This window comes from Pseudorasbora parva, chromosome 10 (assembly GCF_024679245.1).
Source record: "Pseudorasbora parva isolate DD20220531a chromosome 10, ASM2467924v1, whole genome shotgun sequence".
Taxonomy (NCBI): domain Eukaryota; kingdom Metazoa; phylum Chordata; class Actinopteri; order Cypriniformes; family Gobionidae; genus Pseudorasbora; species Pseudorasbora parva.
The window spans coordinates 706,979-727,916 of NC_090181.1; the positions used below are offsets into that span (position 1 = coordinate 706,979).

A 20,938-nucleotide genomic window follows, 5' to 3' on the forward strand; every position below is an offset into this window, starting at 1 on the left:
TGTTGCCAACAGACACGAGGTTTGTTCCCTCAGTGTGTGTTTCACAGGTTCATCTCAGTGTGTACACACACACACACACACACACACAAGTTCATGTCAGTGTACACGAGGGCTGGGCGGTATATCGAATATTAGCGATAATATCGCAATAATTTTGACGATGATGTAAAATGTGAAAATATTGTGAATATCGAATATTTCAAATTCAACATGCATACTTCCCCAAAAAGCGTTGCCAGATAACGCAGAGGTTCCACCGTTCACTAAACACTGAAGCAGAAGAGTTAAATATATACGCGCCGCACGTCGTGTGCATGACAGGAAGCAACAGAAACATGCGCATGAGAGATATAATAGCGCAGCACGGGACGAGCTCGAGCCGGACTCTGACCGGAAGCGCGCGCACTCACACACACACACACACACACAAACACACACCTTTCAGACACCATACGATCGCCATTCAGTTCTTTCCTGGATTATTGGGTTTCAATGGTCAAACAAATGTAAAAGTGCACGTCCTGTGAGTCTTCAGGGAAACACCGAGTGTGTGTCTTTAGTGAACACACACACACACAGAGTGGAGTGAGCAATCGTGTGTTAAGATGAAGTTGGTCCGTGCAGCTCTTAAAGGGCCGGAGCTCATATTCTGTGTCATTTAACCCTTTCAGACAACAATGAAAAACAGAAAACCACCCCATGCTTGGCTAAACCACTTTAATATATTGATTATGAATCAGTGTAGCCTATAGTTCATTCATAGAGTGAAGACTGAGCAGGTTTTTAATATATTTGATTTATTTCTTGTTAAACAGACCAACTGTAGCTGAAAATAAAGCACTGTTTGTCATATTGTTTGTCATTTGCATGTTTAGCTTATTTGTAAAAACAAAACATATAAAATAAAAAATATATATTAAGTAATTATAAAAGTACATTTAAAACATTAAATTGCTGGTATCATGATTTACGATTTTGATCATCCCAACCTGTTCATTAAACGTGAATATTGTGTATTTAATTTGGTTCTATCTCAATAGTTTTTGTTGTTTTTAATAGGGGCAAAAGAAAATATATATATTTTATTTAAAAGCAATTGCAGATATATCAAGATTTATTGAATATCGTAAAAATGTTGACAATTTCAGGGTATAATTTTTTAGACATCACCAGCCCTAGTGTACACACACGGGTTAATGTCAGTGTACACACACACACACACACACGGGTTCATGTCAGTGTACACACACACATACTACACTACAGCCACTGTGAACTTCTGATGCTTCTGCTCTGATCTTAATAAACTTCCCCTGATCTCAGCACGACTCCGGCGTCATCACTAAACACTCTCAGCACTGACACCACTGGCTCTTTCTGGAGTGAAAAATGGGGATGGCAACACCCTAGCAACCACCCCAAATACCTTAGCAACACCCTAGCAACCACCCAGAGCTGGTAAATCTGCATGTCTGTCAAAAATGATAATTTGAAAACGTGAGCAGTGGAGCCACAGCGCCCCCTGCAGGTTCTGACCCGTCTCACACAGGCCTTTCGCGACTCTATTAAATCAATTAATCACACGATAAAAAAAAAATCAGCTCCATTTTTGCAGCTGCAATAACTTCCATTCGCATGCTTGTTTGTTTTCCTCGTCTCTCTCGTTGACTGCGCGCGCCTCGCTTGGGGAGGTTTATACTCGACGCTACGGCTGGGCAAAATGCTTTTTCGATTAATCGTTTTTTAAAATCTGGTCGATTCAGAATCGATTCTCAAAGGCCACGAATCAATTTTTCTCCATAGTCCTCCACTAGAGGTCCCCCGTTTGCCCTGAGTGATGTTACAGAGCGCACATCATTCATCAGTTCAGTGTTTAAAGGGAGGCTTCCGGTGCGCTGTGGCCTTTATACTGCTGAGGGGAAATACTCTAGTAATGCTCAAAATCTGCGGAACCATTTGATGAGACAACACACACACAGCCGAGCGCACAACCGCTAAAAATACATCACACACACGCGAATGCTTGCCTTGATCAAACATGAGCGTTCACTTAAGCACGTTCGTTAGCATTATAGACATATTCAAATCAACCGAGTCAACACAGCGCAGGACTGATAATTCAAGCATAATCGCTTATATTAGAAACAGATTTCCTCAAACTAAAGTCGCATAAGTCAGCCCGTTAAGGTATTGTTGTGTTACCACGGCAACTACTTCTGGTGTATGATAAGTAAATGAACGTGACGGGCGGCAACATCGCAAGAAGAGCTTGTGTCCTGAAAATGCTGAAAATCATCCAATATCCTTTTCATGTTTTAGAATAAATACATCAAAATATCCATAAAATTATTCTGATACATTTTTTTCAATAAAGTTGCATCAAAATTGTATGGATTTGAAACGGAGATGGGTTCTGTTTGAATGGACCCAGGTGTAGCTAAACAAAAAGAGTTTAATATACTGGTTTGTGGCTCTTCGTTTCTTTTTAATCACCCACTTGTAAACTTACGTTCAGTAACGTTTATTAATACCTATATTATTTGTATTAAATATATATTCATTTGAGTTGGAGAATTGAAATCGAATGGATTTGAGAGCTTGTGAACTGACCATCTGAATGGACTACGACGCTCGAGTGGGTGAGGAGACGTCCTGCTCGGACAGATCCGTCTGGAACCCGTGGCTCTTCGGTTGCGGAGCCGCACACAGACTTACAATATCTGAGTTTCCCGTGCACAGCGCCAAGCACAATGGGGTCATTTCAGTCCGCGGTGACGTCACTTTGCCGCGCATCCTCGCGCCGCGTATAAACGAGGCCTAGAGCTTCACTGACGCTGGCAGATTGATGAATGCCAGTTAATTCTTCAGTTCAATCTGTGTGTGCTAAAGGCAACACGTCTTCTCTCGCCGTATCAAACTCTCACCGAGCTCTCCTCAGAGATGGTCAACATCGGTTTGTGCATGATTACATGATATCACTTTTTTTTTAATACTGTATCCTAAATTGTGGATAATTACGCCGTTATATATCATATGCGGAAGTACATTTCTGGAGTGTTAACGATTAAAAGAAAACAACAAACACAAGGACGTGCCGCGCCTCATACGCTCCTCATCCGTTGCAGTTTTCATCCACTGCTTTTATTGTTTTCGGTCTTTTGTTCATTTATTGCGGATATTTAAAATGTTTCCGTTTTCAGTGTTAAATAGTCTTTAGAAATAAAAGATTATTGATCTTAGAAAAGCTGTGCCTGTATTATTATGCCATGATCGTTATAGTAGATGAAGATGGCCTCAGAGCGTCAGTATTATCGTTTATGGCAGTCATGTCCTGGCCCGTTTATGGTCCAGCCTAATGTGTGGTGTCCGGCCGAGTCTGACCTGCTGGTACTGCTTCTGGTAGCGGGTCAGAGACTCTCCCAGCGGGACCACCAGCTTCTCCAGGCGGCGCTGATGGACGTGAGTCTGGACGTCAGGACTGTCCTCAGAGCGCAGCTCAATGTGGGAGATCAGCAGGTTAGAGATCACCTGCTGCACCGCCTGCACACACACACACACACACACACACACACACACAGCTCATTAACCATCATGCACTGGGAATCTGACTGAAACACACACACAAACACACACACACACCGCTCATTAACCATCATGCACTGGGATTCTGACTGAAGCACACACACACACACACACCGCTCATTAACCATCATGCACTGGGGTTCTGACTGAAGCACACACACACACACACACCGCTCATTAACCATCATGCACTGGGGTTCTGACTGAAGCACACACACACACACACCGCTCATTAACCATCATGCACTGGGGTTCTGACTGAAGCACACACACACCTTGACGTCTCCTCCTGGAGTGGCACTGAGTGCCAGGATGCGGAACCGCTGCGTTTGTTTGCTCAGCTCACGGACCACCTGAAGAACACACACACACACACATCAGAACTGGAGCGGAGCTCCCAGCATGCCTCAGTCTCAGAGGGGTGGGTGTGTGAGTGAGAATATGAGTTTCTGTGTGTGTGTGTGAATATGAGTTTCTGTGTGTGAGTGAGTTTGTGTGTGTGTGTGTACCTGACAGTAGGCGTGATTGCCCGTGGCCTTGTGGGCCTCGTCGATGACCACACACTTGACCTGATTGGCCGGACAGGAGTTTCGGGACAGATCGTTCACCATCACCTGAGGAGTCAAGAAGAAAACACGCCTGGAGCGCCAGAGCTCTCGCCGCTGCTGCGCCGCCGTGGAGCCTACACACACACACACACACACACACAGGGGAGAGAGAGAGATGTTTTTGTGACATATGAGGACCCAAATGTGTTTAATGCCATGGGTATGACACAGGTATTACAGGAGAGGGTGAAATATGAGGACATTACCCATGGCCCCACTTTACAAAAGGCTTATAAATCACACAGGAGGAGTTTTTATGAGAAAGTAAAAATGCAGAATGTTTCCTGTGATGGGTAGGTTTAGGGGCTGTGTGTGTGTGTGTGTGTGATGGGTAGGTGTAGGGGCAGTGTGTGTGTGTGTGTGTGTGTGTGTGTGTGATGGGTAGGTTTAGGGGCAGTGTGTGTGTGTGTGTGTGTGTGTGATGGGTAGGTTTAGGGGCAGTGTGTGTGTGTGTGTGTGTGTGTGATGGGTAGGTTTAGGGGCAGTGTGTGTGTGTGTGTGTGTGTGTGATGGGTAGGTGTAGGGGCAGTGTGTGTGTGTGTGTGATGGGTAGGTGTAGGGGCAGTGTGTGTGTGTGTGTGTGATGGGTAGGTTTAGGGGCAGTGTGTGTGTGTGTGTGCCTCTGACCTGTGAGCTCCGCCATGTGCGGCTGTGGGAGTGTGTGTGTGTGAGCCTCTGACCTGTGAGCTCCGCCATGTGCGGCTGTGGGAGTGAGTGTGTGTGTGTGTGTGTGTGTGTGTGTGTGTGTGTGTGTGTGTGCCTCTGACCTGTGAGCTCCGCCATGTGAGTGTGTGTGTGTGTGTGTGTGTGTGTGTGTGAGCCTCTGACCTGTGAGCTCCGCCATGTGCGGCTGTGGGAGTGAGTGTGAGTGTGTGTGTGTGTGTGTGTGTGTGTGTGTGTGTGTGTGTGTGTGTGTGTGTGTGTGTGTGAGCCTCTGACCTGTGAGCTCCGCCATGTGCGGCTGTGGGAGTGTGTGTGTGTGTGTGAGCCTCTGACCTGTGAGCTCCGCCATGTGCGGCTGTGGGATGCCCATGAGCCCGTAGCACGCCTGGATCTGCTGCGCCACCAGCGGTTTGGTCGGCGCCATGAACACGATCTTGCCCGCGGGGAACCAGCGGTAGTAGTTGTACATGAGCACGGCGGCGATGAAGGTTTTGCCCAGGCCGGTGGGCAGGCAGACCAGCGAGTTCCGCAGCAGCGCCGCCTCGCAGATCCGCAGCTGGTACTCGCGGACGGGCAGGTTAGTGGGGTAGATCCAGATCCGGCCCGCGGACGGGTCGAAGCCCGGCTCGGAACCGGCCTGCAGAGCGCGCTCGGCCTCGCACACGGCCACGAGCATCACGTCATCATCATCATCAGCAGCAGCCGCGGTCTCGGCCCATAGACTCCTACTGGCCGCCTGCGCTGGGCTGGTTTTGGTCCAGTCTGGGGTGGTTTCGGTCCAGTTTGATGTGTCTGAGGTAATTTTTGCCCAATTTGAGGTGGTTTTCCTCTGATCTGAGGTGGTTTCGGACCAGTTTGAGGTGGTTTTTCTCTGATCTGAGGTGGTTTCGGCCCAGTTTGAGGTGGTTTTCCTCTGATCTGAGGTGGTTTCGGACCAGTTTGAGGTGGTTTTCCTCTTGTCTGCGGTGGTTTTGGTCCAGTCTGAGGTAGTTTTCCTCTGGTTTGAGGTAGTTTTCTTCTTGTCTGAACTGGTTTTGCTCTGGTCTCCGTGAGACACACTGCAGCCCCATGACTGGAATAAAGTCCTCTGATTGGAGCTCATTGTAGAATCATAACCACCATCATAATCATCGGCAGTAACGTTAAATATTACCGGTAATAACCGAACGGTCGAATCCCGTCAGATCAAACATCCCGCGTCTCTTCCCGCTCCGCGACGCTTACATCGCGCGCGTTAGACGCTCAAACCGAGAACATTATTCAAGTTTTCATCTTCTAAACAAACATAAACAAGAGCGCGAGCGAAACGGCTGATCGAATGTGGCGCGCGTACGGCTGACGTCACTGGGTGTGAAGGTGCGCATGCGCGGGCGGCGTGTTCCTGTGACGTGTAGAGCGCGCAGGATGCTGAAATATTTCATAATAAGAAGCTTCTGGCTTAAAACTTAACATTCCTAAATGCGAAATTCTTTGTTTATTTGATAACATTGAAACCTCTGTTTGTAATATACCCATCAAAGACAGTGTGAAGTATCTTGGCATCTATATAAGTAAGAAAATCACCTTAAGGCAAGAAATGAATTTTCTTCCTAAAGTTAAAAAGACAAAACTAATATTTAACAATTGGCTTCAAAGAGATTTATCACTTCTTGGTCGAATTCTCTTAATAACAGCTTAAGGTCTATCTCGCTTCATATATTTATCCCTTTCACTGTTTGTCCATAATAATACTTGTAAACAAATCAATAGTTTAATGTTCAATTTTTTTTGGAAAAACAAAAATCAACATTTGAAAAAACAGGTTTTATGCGGTAAACAGGCTGATGGAGGCTTTGACATGCTTAAATGTGTTGAAATTAATAATACTTTCAAAGTGAAATGGGTAAAGAATTGTGTTAATTCTCCAGACTCAAGCTGGTATTTTATCCCTCACAATATCTTTAAAAAAGTTGGAGGTCTTAATTTCCGGTTAACCTGTAACTTCTCTTCTTCTAAAGTAAAACTCTCTACATTTCATGCACAAGCTCTTCTGGCATGGAAACTTTGTTTTGTTCACAATTTCTCCCCCCATAAAGTGAAGCTATGGGATAATGAGGACATCTTAGTTAAGAACAAGTCGATTTTCCTTGAATATTGGCATGAAAAGGGTATTGATTATCTTTGTGATATCCTAGATCCTCGAGGGAATCTTTATTCTTATTATGATTTCATGTCCAAACATAATTTTCCTGTTGTACATAAAGAATTTCTCACAGTGGTTAAAGCTATACCGAAAGGACTTAGTCATTTAATGAGATGTCATTTAGCTTTTGATAAGATAACTAAAATTGAACAAAATTTTCTGATCGAAGACAAGAGCATTCATGACCCAAAATGTAGTAATAAATGTAAATTTTCATCATTAATACCCAAATTGAATAATTACCTTTGTGACTTAAACTATTTAATTAGGACACTTAAAAAATTAATACCAAAAAAAGTGTCAAACTTGTGGAACTATACAATGACTTGTTAGAAATGATATAACTTACTTATTGCCTCTGTAATTTATTTCTTTTTCTTTTTTTCCTTTTTTCTCTTCCCTTCCTTCCCACTGTTCTACTTATAGAACCTTGTCATCCATTGTTGCTTGTTAAGATAATTGGATGTAATGTTTACTTATATCTGCAATAAAAATAAATAAATAAAAATAAAATATATATATATATATTTCATAATAATGTAAAGCTTTAATGGATTGTTCAGGTTTATTAAACATTAAAAATAATGTCAGTTTAGTAGAAAAAAAAAAGATTCTCCAGGTAATATTTTACACATTTTCAACACAATACATTTTTAATTATTAAATTAGAACTCTAAAAATACAAATGAATTTATGTTGATTGTAGTGTCGGTGTAACAGAAGCAGAAAATCCCCCAGGTATTATTTCATACATTTATAATATTTTGGGGGTTTGTCACTGTATAAAAAGCTCTTTATATTTAAAATAATATTTATTGTAGATGACCTCACGTAATAATACAAATTAATAATAAACAATAATTACAAAAATATTTGAAAATATATATTTAAAAACTATTAAAAAGTATTTGTAAATTGTATATATAATTTTGTATACAAATATTTAAAAACATTTTTAAATATACATTTGTAATTATTTATTTACTGTCATATATATAATATGTCTATTTAAAAATAATTGTATTTAAAGTGTTTATACACACACAAACATGCATATATATATATATATATATATATATATATATATATATATATATATATATATATATATATATATATATATATATATATATATATATATATATTAATTCTAGAGCATCATATTTGACCAAAATCCCTTGGATTAAGAAACTTCATCATCATGTTAGATTCAAACATTTATAATTTTTTTTAATAATTAATAATAAACATTAACAATAAGTACAAATATATTAAAATATATATATATATCTTTATTTAAAAACTATTTGTAAATTACATTTTATATATAATTTTGTATACATATGTTTATATAAATTGTTTAATTATCTTTTAATTATATATTTAATGTCATATATACATGTATATAAATATATATATTTTTTAAATGTAATTTTTATTTTTATTTAGAGTGTTTAAATTATTACAGTTTTATATATATATAATTGTAGAGGATTATATTTGACCAGAACCCTTGGACTAAGACACTTCATGGTAGATTCATACATTATTGTATAGTTGCATTATATATTGAAACTGGTTTTCTTCTTATCTCACTGGGAGAACTGAATATGTTGCGTTAGGAGAAGCTACATCCCTGTCACACAATGTCACCTGCGGTGTCCCTCAAGGCTCAGTGCTCGGACCCACCCTGTTCATTCTCTACATGCTCCCCCTTGGCCGTCTCATCAACCGGCATGGGATTTCTTTTCACTGCTATGCTGATGACACTCAACTTTACTTTAGGACAAGTTCATCTCCCTCTGCTGACCTCACACCATCCACTTTGATCACTTGCCTGGATGAGATAAAGGCGTGGATGAAGCAAAACTTTCTGCAGCTAAACAGCTCCAAGACTGAAGCTATCCTAGTCGGCACTCCACTTCAGGTCCAGAAGTCCGTTATCACCAGCATTGCTTTCTCTGATCAGGTCATTCCTCTTTCCACTTCAGTCACAAATCTGGGGGTCAGAATGGAATCACAGCTTACTTTTGAAGCGCACATCAAACACCTGTGTAAGACCTCCTTCTTCCACCTCAGAAACATTGCCAAACTTCGTCCCATTCTATCACTGGCTGATGCGGAGAAGCTTGTCCATGCCTTTATCTCCTCCAGGCTGGACTACTGCAATGCGCTCCTTATTGGCATCCTTAGCAAACATCTCCAGAGGCTGCAGTGTATTCAGAACAGCGCTGCTAGGATCCTCATGAGGGTGCGCAAATACGACCATATCACCCCCATTCTAAAATCACTCCACTGGCTTCCTGTGTCGTTCAGGATCGAGTACAAGATCTCTCTCCTTACCCACCAGTGCATCCATGGTGATGCTCCCTCCTATCTCAAGGAACTCCTCACCACACAAACAGCCACTCGTAACCTCCGCTCTGTTTCGCTGTATCGCCTCAAAACTCCCACAGCCAATCTCCGTACTCTGGGGGATCGGGCCTTCTGCTCTCCCTGACCACCTGCGGACTCCACAGACTATAGATGCTTTTAAGCGTGGTCTTACAACACACCTTTTTAGCAGAGCTTTTAATTGACTTGTTACTTGTTTAATTTATTTTATTTTATTTATTTATTGTTGTTGATTGTTTTGTTTTTTTAATTCTGTAGCACTTTGAGATTTTGTTTAATATAAAGTGCATTATAAATAAAATGTATTATTATTATTATATATTAATATAGATATGAACTCTTTTCTCCTGTATTTATATTGTCATGTTTTGTCTTTAGTGTGTCACTGAACTGTTAAAGTGACTAGTATATGAATAATATGTATTTAGTGCAGTATATTAGTCATTATTAAGCTCATATATGGAGTAACTGGACCCCAGTGTGTGTAGAATCAGAGAAACCATCACAAGTGTGTACAGAAATAAGACACTTTATTATATAGATAAATCTCTCTCTCATATAATTTAATGTGGAATCTCATAAAGGCTGTGTGGCACTACTGAGAACTACACCTGGACATGAACTCACCTGTATTATTATTATTATTATTATTATGATCATAAAGCTTCACATTGACAGAAATACAGCGGCTTCACATCCAGAGGCGTCTGTCGTCCTCTTATCTGGTCACGCAACGGGACAGAACCAGAACCACTGCACCGGTACAGTACAGCTAATACTGCGCTATTATACAGTACAGAAGATCCATAATCAGCTCACGGCTCTCAGAAACCGCCCAGAGCACAGCGGCGGACAGAACCACAGAGAGTTCATGAGCTTTAAAGTGACATCTGCAGTCTGGACCGGTCCATCTGCCCTCTCGCCTCAGGCACTGCGCTCCGGTACAGAGTGTGTGTGTGTGTGTGTGTGTGTGTGTGTGTGTAGGTAGAGAGTGAGTGTGCACTGCAAAAACTGCTCTTCTTACTCAGTAACTTTGTCTTGTCTTCAGCCCAAATATCTAAATATTCTTAAAGCAAAATCTTAATATAAATAATCTTATTTCTGTCGGAAACAAGAAACCAGATTTCAATCAGAAATAAGATTATTTCTCTCACCCCATTGGCAGATCATTTTGCCTGTTTTAAGCAAAAACTCTCTTCATTTAGATTTTATTTTTAACAAAACAAGAAAAAATATCTCCTGTTGTTTTACTGATCTAGTAAATCATCTTGAGTTAAGAATATTTAGATATTTAGACTGGAAACGAGACAGAATGACTGAGAAAGAAGAGCATTTTTAGCAGCGTGTGTGTGTTCAGGTAGAGAGTGAGTGTGTGTGTGTGTGTGAGTGTGTGTGCTGGGTCCGCAGGAGCTGGTTCAGATCACTCTGGACTCCCGCGGACTGACCGCTAGCACAGTCCATTAGCGCGCGGCCCATGTGTGAGTGCAGAGCTTCGGCTAGCTTAGCGGCGGCCGTCCGGACGCTTCCACTGCTGCAGGACGAGCCGAGCAGCTTCCAGAGGAGCGGGAGAACCTTCTGCTCCACCAGCTGCGGCTTACGCGGATACAGCTCCGTCACCAGCTCTGAAACACACACACACACGTTAGGTTTTTGTAAATTGTGGGGACTTTCCATAAGTGTAATGGATTTTACACTGGCCAAACTGTACATTCTATCCCCTTACTCTGCCCCTAAACCTACCCATCACACACACACACACACACACACACACAGCCCCTAAACCTACCCATCACACACACACACACACACACACTGCCCCTAAACCTACCCATCACACACACACACACACACACACACACACAGCCCCTAAACCTACCCATCACACACACACACATATACACACACACACACACACACACAGCCCCTAAACCTACCCATCACACACACACACATATACACACACACACACACACACACACACACACAGCCCCTAAACCTACCCATCACACACACACACATACACACACACACACACACACACACACAGCCCCTAAACCTACCCATCACACACACACACACACACACACACACAGCCCCTAAACCTACCCATCACACACACACACACACACACACACACACACACACACACACACACACACACACACACACAGCACTGAAGCGCCAGCTCCTCTTTCTATCAGTATTTCTGAGATCCTATAAACACCGCCATCTTGAGTTTTGACACGCCACAATATTCCTCATTATAATAATTAATGTGCAGAATAAACGGGCGGGGCCTGGGTGAGTTAGTAGCGTGTTGAACCGAGTGGCTCCTCCCCCAGTCCCTCTTAATACAATACAGAAGTGACTTAAACTGCAGTTCCTCCACTGGCCACTAGAGCGGCTCCAGAAGGAGCAGAATCTCATTGAGCCTCATGTTAAAATGCCCAACTTTACAGCAGAATAAAACATGTTTACAGTCTGAGACAGATTGTGGTTTTGGTCTATACGGCTAATTTTGACCCTAATGACGACTGTGAGGGGGTGAATATTTGTATAACTCATATGTTTACATTGTATAAAGCCTTAAAGTTCTGCATAATTAAGGGCGTGGTTACTTTGAGTGACATGTGGATTGCTGTTTATCCGCTGTCTGTTAGTCATCACCTAAGCTCCGCCCATGTCCCGCCTCTTTCTCTGTTATCCGGGATGCGCTGCTAAGATGGCGACGCCCAGCTCGTCTCTTCTTTACTCTTCAGAACGGCTCTTCAGAATCCCATAGGTGACGTCACGGACACTACGGCCTTACAGTCTATGATTGAGACTGCCGGTTATGGTAAGGGGCGGGACATTTCCCAAACACCAATCACAACACACCGCTCCAGTCAACCAATCAGAGCACAGTGTGTGTTTCAGAAGGAGGAGCTTCACACACACAGGAACTACACTGCAAAAAAAGCTTTTCTCAAGCCCCGTTCACACCGCCAGCGATTTTGTCACTGCATGTCGCCAGTGCCAGAGATTCATGTCGCTAGTGGGCGTTCCCACTACGGGTTGCATATAAACGTCATTAAATATATTTGTACTATAGTACCGTTTTTATTACTAGTGTTTTGCAGAATAGAGCAAGTTATTAGAATACATACACACTGTACTGTAATAGGTAGACTATATTGCATGCAGTTTAGTCAAAACTTACTTTATATCCCCGCAATCCCAGACACGTTTTTCCATGCATCATTTTTTTAAATGTGTCTCTGTATGTAGGCTACACAGAGACATGTTATAAAGAACAGGGGGCTTGCTAAAAGCGAATATCAACAACTCCTCCGGACACCGCAGTAGCAGTACAGCAGACGGATCACGTGCACTCCACTGACTTCACTCCTATTGGTTGTCGCTCGCGAACATCGCTTCTCGTTTGCATAAAGTTGAAATTTCTGAACTTTTGTCGCGTGTCTCGTGTCGCTTGACACGCCCACATTCTGTCGCCAACGGTCACTGTCGGTCCTGTCGCCGGAAGTCGCCAGCGCTCCATTGAAATGAATGGGATCATGTCACTGCGTGTCGCTGGCGGTGTGAACGGGGCCTTTCTCAGTATTTTTGTCTTGTTTCTAGTCCAAACATCTAAAAATTCTTAAAACAAGAAGTATTTACTAGACAAGCAAAAGTAATTGTCTTGTTTTGGGGAAAATAACTCAAAATGAAGAGAGTTTTTGCTTAAAATAAGATAAATAATCTGCCAATGGGGTGAGAAAAATAATCTTGTTTTCTGTTTGAGTTAAGATTATTTTTCTCACCCCATTGGCAGATTATTTATCTTATTTTAAGCAAAAACTCTCTTCATTTTGAGTTATTTTTCCCCAAAACAGGACAATTACTTTTGCTTGTCTAGTAAATACTTCTTGTTTTAATAATTTTTAGATGTTTGGACTAGAAACAAGACAAAAATACTGAGTGAGAAGAGCATTTCCTGCAGAGTTACTGACAGACAGGAGCCGCTGGAGAATATGAGGAATGATCGGCTCTAGTGGAGCTTCTCTCTCACCTGCGACCTTCTCGATCATATCCAGCTTGGCCTTCCCGCTCAGATACTGAGCTTTAGCGCAGAAGGGCTGCAGGAGAAGGCTGTTGTCTGAAACACACGAGGCCACAGTGAGCAGGTTACGGCAGCAGTGTGTTATAGGACACACTCACGGTCAACCCACCGACGTTGAGGATGAGCGCCTGAACGGCCCCCAGAGCCGCAGTGGAGACGGAGCTGTTCTTGGAGTTCAGGTGATTGTCCACGACGGCGGGAATGAGGATGTTGAGCACCGGAGCCAGGCCGTCCTTCAGCTGGGCCACGATTGGCTGTAAGGCCTCCAGCGCTCGCAGGTTCACTTTACTGTTGGACTCCTGCAGACGAGCCTTCAGAGCGTCAAACACCTGCACACACACACACACACCATCATCATCATCACTATCATGGGACGTTAAGATCTTCTATGAACTAAAACCCTAAAAAAACTTTTGTAACTTGAAATAAAACTGCAGCTCTTGTGGGCTGTTCCCGGTCTGCAGTGGTCAGTATCTATCAAAAGAACTCCAAGTGGAGAACCGGCCACAGGGTCATGGGCGGCCAAGGCTCACAGTGTGTGTGTGTGTGTGTGTGATGGGAAGGTTTAGGGGCAGTGTGTGTGTGTAAACATGCTAAAAAGCGATTAAGCGTCTTCAAATCAGTCTGCCATTTTGCGTCATCTGAGTATTTATTGTCCAGATTGTCAAATACAGAGCTCAATGCTAAATCACTGAAGTAACCCTTTAAATGTAATTTCAAAAAATTGTTCATGTTTTGAATGATGCTGATGAAATAAAGCAAGGTCATGATAAGGTCAGAGGTGAGTTACCGGGAACAGGCTGCCGATGACCAGCGCCGGGCTCTCTGTGCAGTCACACACCAGCTGATCGATGGCCTTCATCCTCTCTCTGAAGTCTCTGGAGCTCAGCAGCGCCTTCATCTGCTTCACATACTCACTCCTGTCCGCCAGGCTGTGTGTGTGTGTGTGTGCGGACGCTTTACTCACACACTGACCACAGTCTCTGCTGAAGACAAGAGTGTGTGTGAGTCTGTGTGTGTGTGTTCCTTGATTGGCAATACTTGTCGGGGCACAAATGTCCTCACTTATATAGTCAAATATGAAAATGACCCACTAGTGTGACATTGGACTGGTTCAGGGTGTGTGTGTGTGTGTGTGTGTGTGTGTGTGTGTGTGTGTGTGTGTGTGTGAGCCTGTTTATGTGGTTTATGAGGACACAAATTTGTATAACTACATGGGTATTACACTGGTATTACTCTATAAATGTGGTTTATCAGGACATATCAAATGTCCTCATAATTCAAATTGCCTTAAAAACATACTAAATGATGATTTTTTGAGAAAGTAAAAATGCAGAATGTTTCCTGTGATGGGTAGGTTTAGGGGCAGTGTGTGTGTGTGTGTGTGTGTGTGTGTGTGTGTGATGGGTAGGTTTAGGGGCAGTGTGTGTGTGTGTGTGTGTGTGTGTGTGTGATGGGTAGGTTTAGGGGCAGGGGCAGTGTGTGTGTGTGTGTGATGGGTAGGTTTAGGGGCAGTGTGTGTGTGTGTGTGTGATGGGTAGGTTTAGGGGCAGGGGCAGTGTGTGTGTGTGTGTGTGTGATGGGTAGGTTTAGGGGCAGGGGCAGTGTGTGTGTGTGTGTGTGATGGGTAGGTTTAGGGGCAGGGGCAGTGTGTGTGTGTGTGTGTGATGGGTAGGTTTAGGGGCAGGGGCAGTGTGTGTGTGTGTGTGTGATGGGTAGGTTTAGGGGCAGTGTGTGTGTGTGATGGGTAGGTTTAGGGGCAGTGTGTGTGTGTGTGTGTGATGGGTAGGTTTAGGGGCAGTGTGTGTGTGTGATGGGTAGGTTTAGGGGCAGTGTGTGTGTGTGATGGGTAGGTTTAGGGGCAGTGTGTGTGTGTGTGATGGGTAGGTTTAGGGGCAGTGTGTGTGTGTGTGATGGGTAGGGATAGGGGCAGTGTGTGTGTGTGTGTGATGGGTAGGTTTAGGGGCAGTGTGTGTGTGTGTGATGGGTAGGTTTAGGGGCAGTGTGTGTGTGTGTGATGGGTAGGTTTAGGGGCAGTGTGTGTGTGTGTGTGTGTGATGGGTAGGTTTAGGGGCAGTGTGTGTGTGTGATGGGTAGGTTTAGGGGCAGTGTGTGTGTGTGATGGGTAGGTTTAGGGGCAGTGTGTGTGTGTGTGATGGGTAGGTTTAGGGGCAGTGTGTGTGTGTGATGGGTAGGTTTAGGGGCAGTGTGTGTGTGTGTGATGGGTAGGTTTAGGGGCAGTGTGTGTGTGTGTGATGGGTAGGGATAGGGGCAGTGTGTGTGTGTGTGATGGGTAGGTTTAGGGGCAGTGTGTGTGTGTGTGATGGGTAGGTTTAGGGGCAGTGTGTGTGTGTGTGATGGGTAGGTTTAGGGGCAGTGTGTGTGTGTGTGATGGGTAGGTTTAGGGGCAGTGTGTGTGTGTGTGATGGGTAGGTTTAGGGGCAGTGTGTGTGTGTGTGTGTGTGTGTGATGGGTAGGTTTAGGGGCAGTGTGTGTGTGTGTGATGGGTAGGTTTAGGGGCAGTGTGTGTGTGTGTGATGGGTAGGGATAGGGGCAGTGTGTGTGTGTGTGTGATGGGTAGGTTTAGGGGCAGTGTGTGTGTGTGTGATGGGTAGGTTTAGGGGCAGTGTGTGTGTGTGTGATGGGTAGGTTTAGGGGCAGTGTGTGTGTGTGTGATGGGTAGGTTTAGGGGCAGTGTGTGTGTGTGTGATGGGTAGGTTTAGGGGCTGTGTGTGTGTGTGATGGGTAGGTTTAGGGGCAGTGTGTGTGTGTGTGATGGGTAGGTTTAGGGGCAGTGTGTGTGTGTGTGATGGGTAGGTTTAGGGGCAGTGTGTGTGTGTGTGATGGGTAGGTTTAGGGGCAGTGTGTGTGTGTGTGTGTGTGTGTGTGATGGGTAGATTTAGGGGTAGTGTGTGTGTGTGTGTGTGTGTGTGATGGGTAGGTTTAGGGGCAGTGTGTGTGTGTGTGTGTGTGATGGGTAGGTTTAGGGGCAGTGTGTGTGTGTGTGTGTGTGTGTGTGTGTGTGTGTGTGTGATGGGTAGGTTTAGGGGCAGTGTGTGTGTGTGTGTGTGTGTGTGTGTGTGTGTGTGTGTGTGTGTGTGTGTGTGTGTGATGGGTAGATTTAGGGGCAGTGTGTGTGTGTGTGTGTGTGTGTGTGTGTGTGTGTGTGTGTGATGGGTAGGTTTAGGGGCAGTGTGTGTGTGTGTGTGTGTGTGTGTGTGTGTGTGTGTGTGTGTGTGTGTGTGATGGGTAGATTTAGGGGCAGTGTGTGTGTGTGTGTGATGGGTAGGTTTAGGGGCAGTGTGTGTGTGTGTGTGTGTGTGTGTGTGTGTGTGATGGGTAGGTTTAGGGGCAGTGTGTGTGTGTGTGTGTGTGTGTGTGTGTGTGTGTGTGTGTGTGTGTGTGTGTGATGGGTAGGTTTAGGGGCAGTGTGTGTGTGTGTGTGTGTGTGTGTGTGTGTGTGTGTGTGTGTGTGTGTGATGGGTAGGTTTAGGGGCAGTGTGTGTGTGTGTGTGTGTGTGTGTGTGTGTGTGATGGGTAGGTTTAGGGATAGGGGTTGGGTTAGGGGATAAAAAATATAATTAACCTGATATAAAATCAATGGAAGTCTATGTAATGTCCTCACTAATATAGTGAAACAAACCTGTGTGTGTGTGTGTGTGTGTGTGTGTGTGTGTGTGTGTGTGTGTGTGTGTGTCTCTGTGTGTGTGTGTGTGTGTGTGTGTGTGTGTGTGTGTGTGTGTATGTGTGTGTGATAGGCAGGTTTAGGGGCAGTGTAGGGGGATAGAATGTACAGTTTGTACAGTATAAAAACTCTTCTGTCTATGGAGAGTCCCCACAAAGATAGTGAACCAGATTTACATTCACGCATTTGGCAGACGCTTTTATCCAAAGGTACACATTACAGTAATGTCAGTTCTGTCAGATGCATGTGTGTGTGTGTGTGTGTGTGTGTGTGTTCGTGTTCGTGTGTGTGTGTGTGTTATTTTCCTACCTGCTGGACGTCAGAGGGTCACGTGTGAGGGACGAGGTGCGCACAAGAGAGCGCCGGCCCCGCGCAGACGGCACGTCCTGAGGCATTTCACCCAGACCCTGAAATACACACACACACACACACACACACACACACACACACACACACACACACACACACACACACACACACACACACACACATACACAGAGACAGACACACACACACACACAGAGACACACACGCACAGAGACACACACACACATGAACACACACAGAGAGACAGACACACACACAAAGACACACACACAGAGACACACACGCACAGAGACACACACACACACACACACACACACACACATGGCATTCTGTTAGCATTTATTAGTAGGCTAAGTTTTTTAACTGAATTAACGTTTTATCACATTGCTAACATGAACGATCATGTTAATAGCATGCACTGGATTGTTGCTACCGTGTATTACAGTGTTGTTAACTTGAATCAGCATGTTTTAACATATTAGCATGTGTTAATATGCTTTAGGACATATGAGGTGAGGACCCAAATGTGTATAATGCCATGGGTATGACACAGGTATTACAGGAGAGGGTGAAATATGAGGACATTACCCATGGCCCCACTTTACAAAAGGCTTATAAATCACACAGGAGGAGTTTTTATGAGAAAGTAAAAATGCAGAATGTTTCCTGTGATGGGTAGGTTTAGGGGCAGTGTGTGTGTGTGTGTGTGTGTGTGTGTGTGTGTGATGGGTAGGTTTAGGGGCAGTGTGTGTGTGTGTGTGAGCCTGTTTATGTGGTTTATGAGGACACAAATTTGTATAACTACATGGGTATTACACTGGTATTACACTATAAATGTGGTTTATGAGGACATATCAAATGTCCTCATAATTCAAATGGCCTTAAAAACATACTAAATGATGTTTTTTTGAGAAAGTAAAAATGCAGAATGTTTCCTGTGATGGGTAGGTTTAGGGGCAGTGTGTGTGTGTGTGTGTGTGTGTGTGTGTGTGTGTGTGTGTGATGGGTAGGTTTAGGGGCAGTGTGTGTGTGTGTGTGTGTGTGTGTGTGTGTGTGTGTGTGTGTGTGTGTGTGTGTGTGTGTGTGTGTGTGTGTGTGTGTGTGTGACCGACGGCACACCTTGGTTTTGAGCGTGAAGACGGCGTCCCTGATAGCCGGCAGGTCTTTAGCCGGGACAAACTTTTCCATCATTTTATCAAAGTCGCGGTGAGAGGATAAAAACAGCAGCATCCGTCGGCCGAAGAACCTGAAAGAGACACAGTGATGACAGTGGGGGGGTTGGGGCGCGTGACCCCTGACCCCTGACCTCTGACCCCCTCACCTGGCCTCTTGAGACGAGTCCTGGGCCAGCCTGGCGACGGCGGGCAGAATGCGGTCCGTCAGATCTTTGGCTCCGCTCAGCAGACGGGCGGCCCCGGCGCGCTCCACCAGAACACACAGGTGCTGAGCCGCACACCTGCGCACTACACCGCTCAGGTGCCTGAGGAGACGAGCACAGGTGAGGTCAGAGGTCAGGCGCGCGCCGGAGACAGGTATACGCAGATGCCTCATTAGCGACTGTTTCTATGGGCCGCGATACGTTAGCCGACCGCCACACTGCAAAACATGCTCTTCTTACGCCGGCTTCACACTGCACGCGTAAGCAGGGCGTAGGCAGTGCCGAAGCAGCGCGTGTGTAAAGCAGTCGCACCGCGTGCACTTTTTGCTTTCACACAGGCAGCGTTTGTCGCGCGCAGTTGTGTACAGAGTACTCTATAATGGATAGTAAAACGACATAAGATATTTATTCTTGTTTCGTTGAAAATAAAATCTAACTGAAGAGAGTTTTTGCTTAAAACAGGCAAAATGATCTGCCAATGGGGAGAGAGAAATAATCTGATTTCTGATCGGGACGGAAACAAGAAACAAGATTTCAATCAGAAATAAGATCATTTTTCTCACCCCATTGGCAGATCATTTTGCCTGTTTTAAGCAAAAACTCTCTTCAGTTAGATTTTATTTTCAACAAAACAAGAAAAAATATCTTATGTCGTTTCACTGATCTAGTAAATGCATCTTGATTTAAGAATATTTAGATATTTAGACTGAAAACAAGAAAGAATTACTGAGAAAGAAGAGCATTTTTGCAGTGTAAGTTGTGTGTGTTCATGCTTGCTGTTTTTTTTATTTTATGCGAGTAATGATTGACAGCATCTGAAGTGTTGACCGTTCTAAAATGGCAGTGTGTCAACATTCCTGGAGCGGTCGAATGAGGCATCTATGTTTGCATGTCTATGGCGGAGTGAGTGTGTGCTGACCCGAGTCCTCCTGCCATCAGCGCGCTCAAGCAGCGGCTCAGGCTGCAGTGCTTCACCATGCTGTCCAGCGCGCGCTCCACGTCCTGCCGGATGAAGGCGTTGGACTCTCCGGCTTTCAGGAGCAGAGCCCGGGCCGTGCCGTCCAGATCCTGGTCCATTCCCTTCTGCAGCGCCACGAACATCTCGCCCAGCGCCGCCACGGCAACGCGAGACACGCCGGAGCGCAGGTTACGAACCTGCAGCCAATCAGAGAGCAGACACACATCACACTCCAGCTCCAGCCAATCAGAGACCAGACACACACTCCAGTTCCAGCTCATCTGGGGACACTAAAATTTCGTTTTCAACTAAATATCCAAATAAAATTAATTAATTTTATAATATATATAACTGCCAGATTCAAACTGTGTTTATAACTGCCAGATTCAAACTGTGTTCATAACTGTCGGATTCAAACTGTGTTCATAACTGTCAGATTCAAACTGTGTTCATAACTGCCGGATTCAAACTGTGTTCATAACTGTCAGATTCAAACTGTGTTCATAACTGCCAGATTCAAACTGTGTTCATAACTGTCGGATTCAAACTGTGTTCATAACTGTCAGATTCAAACTGTGTTCATAACTGTCAGATTCAAACTGTGTTCATAACTGTCAGGTTCAAACTGTGTTCATAACTGTCAGGTTCAAACTGTGTTCATAACTGCCAGATTGAAACTGTGTTCATAACTGTCGGATTCAAACTGTGTTCATAACTGTCGGATTCAAACTGTGTTCATAACTGTCAGATTCAAACTGTGTTCATAACTGTCAGATTCAAACTGTGTTCATAACTGTCAGATTCAAACTGTGTTCATAACTGCCAGATTCAAACTGTGTTCATAACTGTCGGATTCAAACTGTGTTCATAACTGTCAGATTCAAACTGTGTTCATAACTGTCAGATTCAAACTGTGTTCATAACTGTCAGGTTCAAACTGTGTTCATAACTGCCAGATTGAAACTGTGTTCATAACTGCCGGATTCAAACTGTGTTCATAACTGTCAGGTTCAAACTGTGTTCATAACTGTCAGATTCAAACTGTGTTCATAACTGTCAGGT

At 44.2% G+C, this 20,938-nt stretch overlaps 2 protein-coding genes across 9 annotated transcripts in view; both read right to left on the minus strand.

Annotated features, from left to right (window-relative positions):
* fancm (FA complementation group M) overlaps window positions 1-6,225 on the minus strand; it is a 78,947-nt gene extending 72,722 nt beyond the window's left edge. The window contains exons 1-4 of one of the 4 annotated variants that reach the window (XM_067454812.1): window positions 5,187-6,220; window positions 4,092-4,264; window positions 3,858-3,935; window positions 3,382-3,540 (exon numbers count right to left, since the gene is read on the minus strand). In XM_067454812.1, coding sequence (XP_067310913.1) covers window positions 3,382-3,540; window positions 3,858-3,935; window positions 4,092-4,264; window positions 5,187-5,955 — 1,179 coding nt within the window. In that variant the 5' untranslated portion in view covers window positions 5,956-6,220. Of the gene's footprint in view, window positions 1-3,381; window positions 3,541-3,857; window positions 3,936-4,091; window positions 4,265-4,817; window positions 4,839-5,186 lie in introns of those variants that run through there. The other 3 variants (XM_067454811.1, XM_067454813.1, XM_067454814.1) reach the window with 3 other exon arrangements.
* A 3,717-nt stretch (window positions 6,226-9,942) lies between these two features.
* The window catches only part of LOC137090856 (TOG array regulator of axonemal microtubules protein 1), a 32,827-nt gene continuing 21,831 nt past the window's right edge, over window positions 9,943-20,938 (minus strand). For 4 of the 5 annotated variants that reach the window (XM_067454820.1, XM_067454816.1, XM_067454819.1 and 1 more), the window contains 8 exons: window positions 19,838-20,073; window positions 18,862-19,020; window positions 18,660-18,786; window positions 17,523-17,620; window positions 14,319-14,514; window positions 13,638-13,857; window positions 13,478-13,564; window positions 9,943-11,051 (listed from right to left, as the gene is read on the minus strand). In XM_067454820.1, coding sequence (XP_067310921.1) covers window positions 10,783-11,051; window positions 13,478-13,564; window positions 13,638-13,857; window positions 14,319-14,514; window positions 17,523-17,620; window positions 18,660-18,786; window positions 18,862-19,020; window positions 19,838-20,073 — 1,392 coding nt within the window. In that variant the 3' untranslated portion in view covers window positions 9,943-10,782. The remainder of the gene's footprint in view (window positions 11,052-13,477; window positions 13,565-13,637; window positions 13,858-14,318; window positions 14,515-17,522; window positions 17,621-18,659; window positions 18,787-18,861; window positions 19,021-19,837; window positions 20,074-20,938) is intronic. The other variant, XM_067454818.1, reaches the window with a different exon arrangement.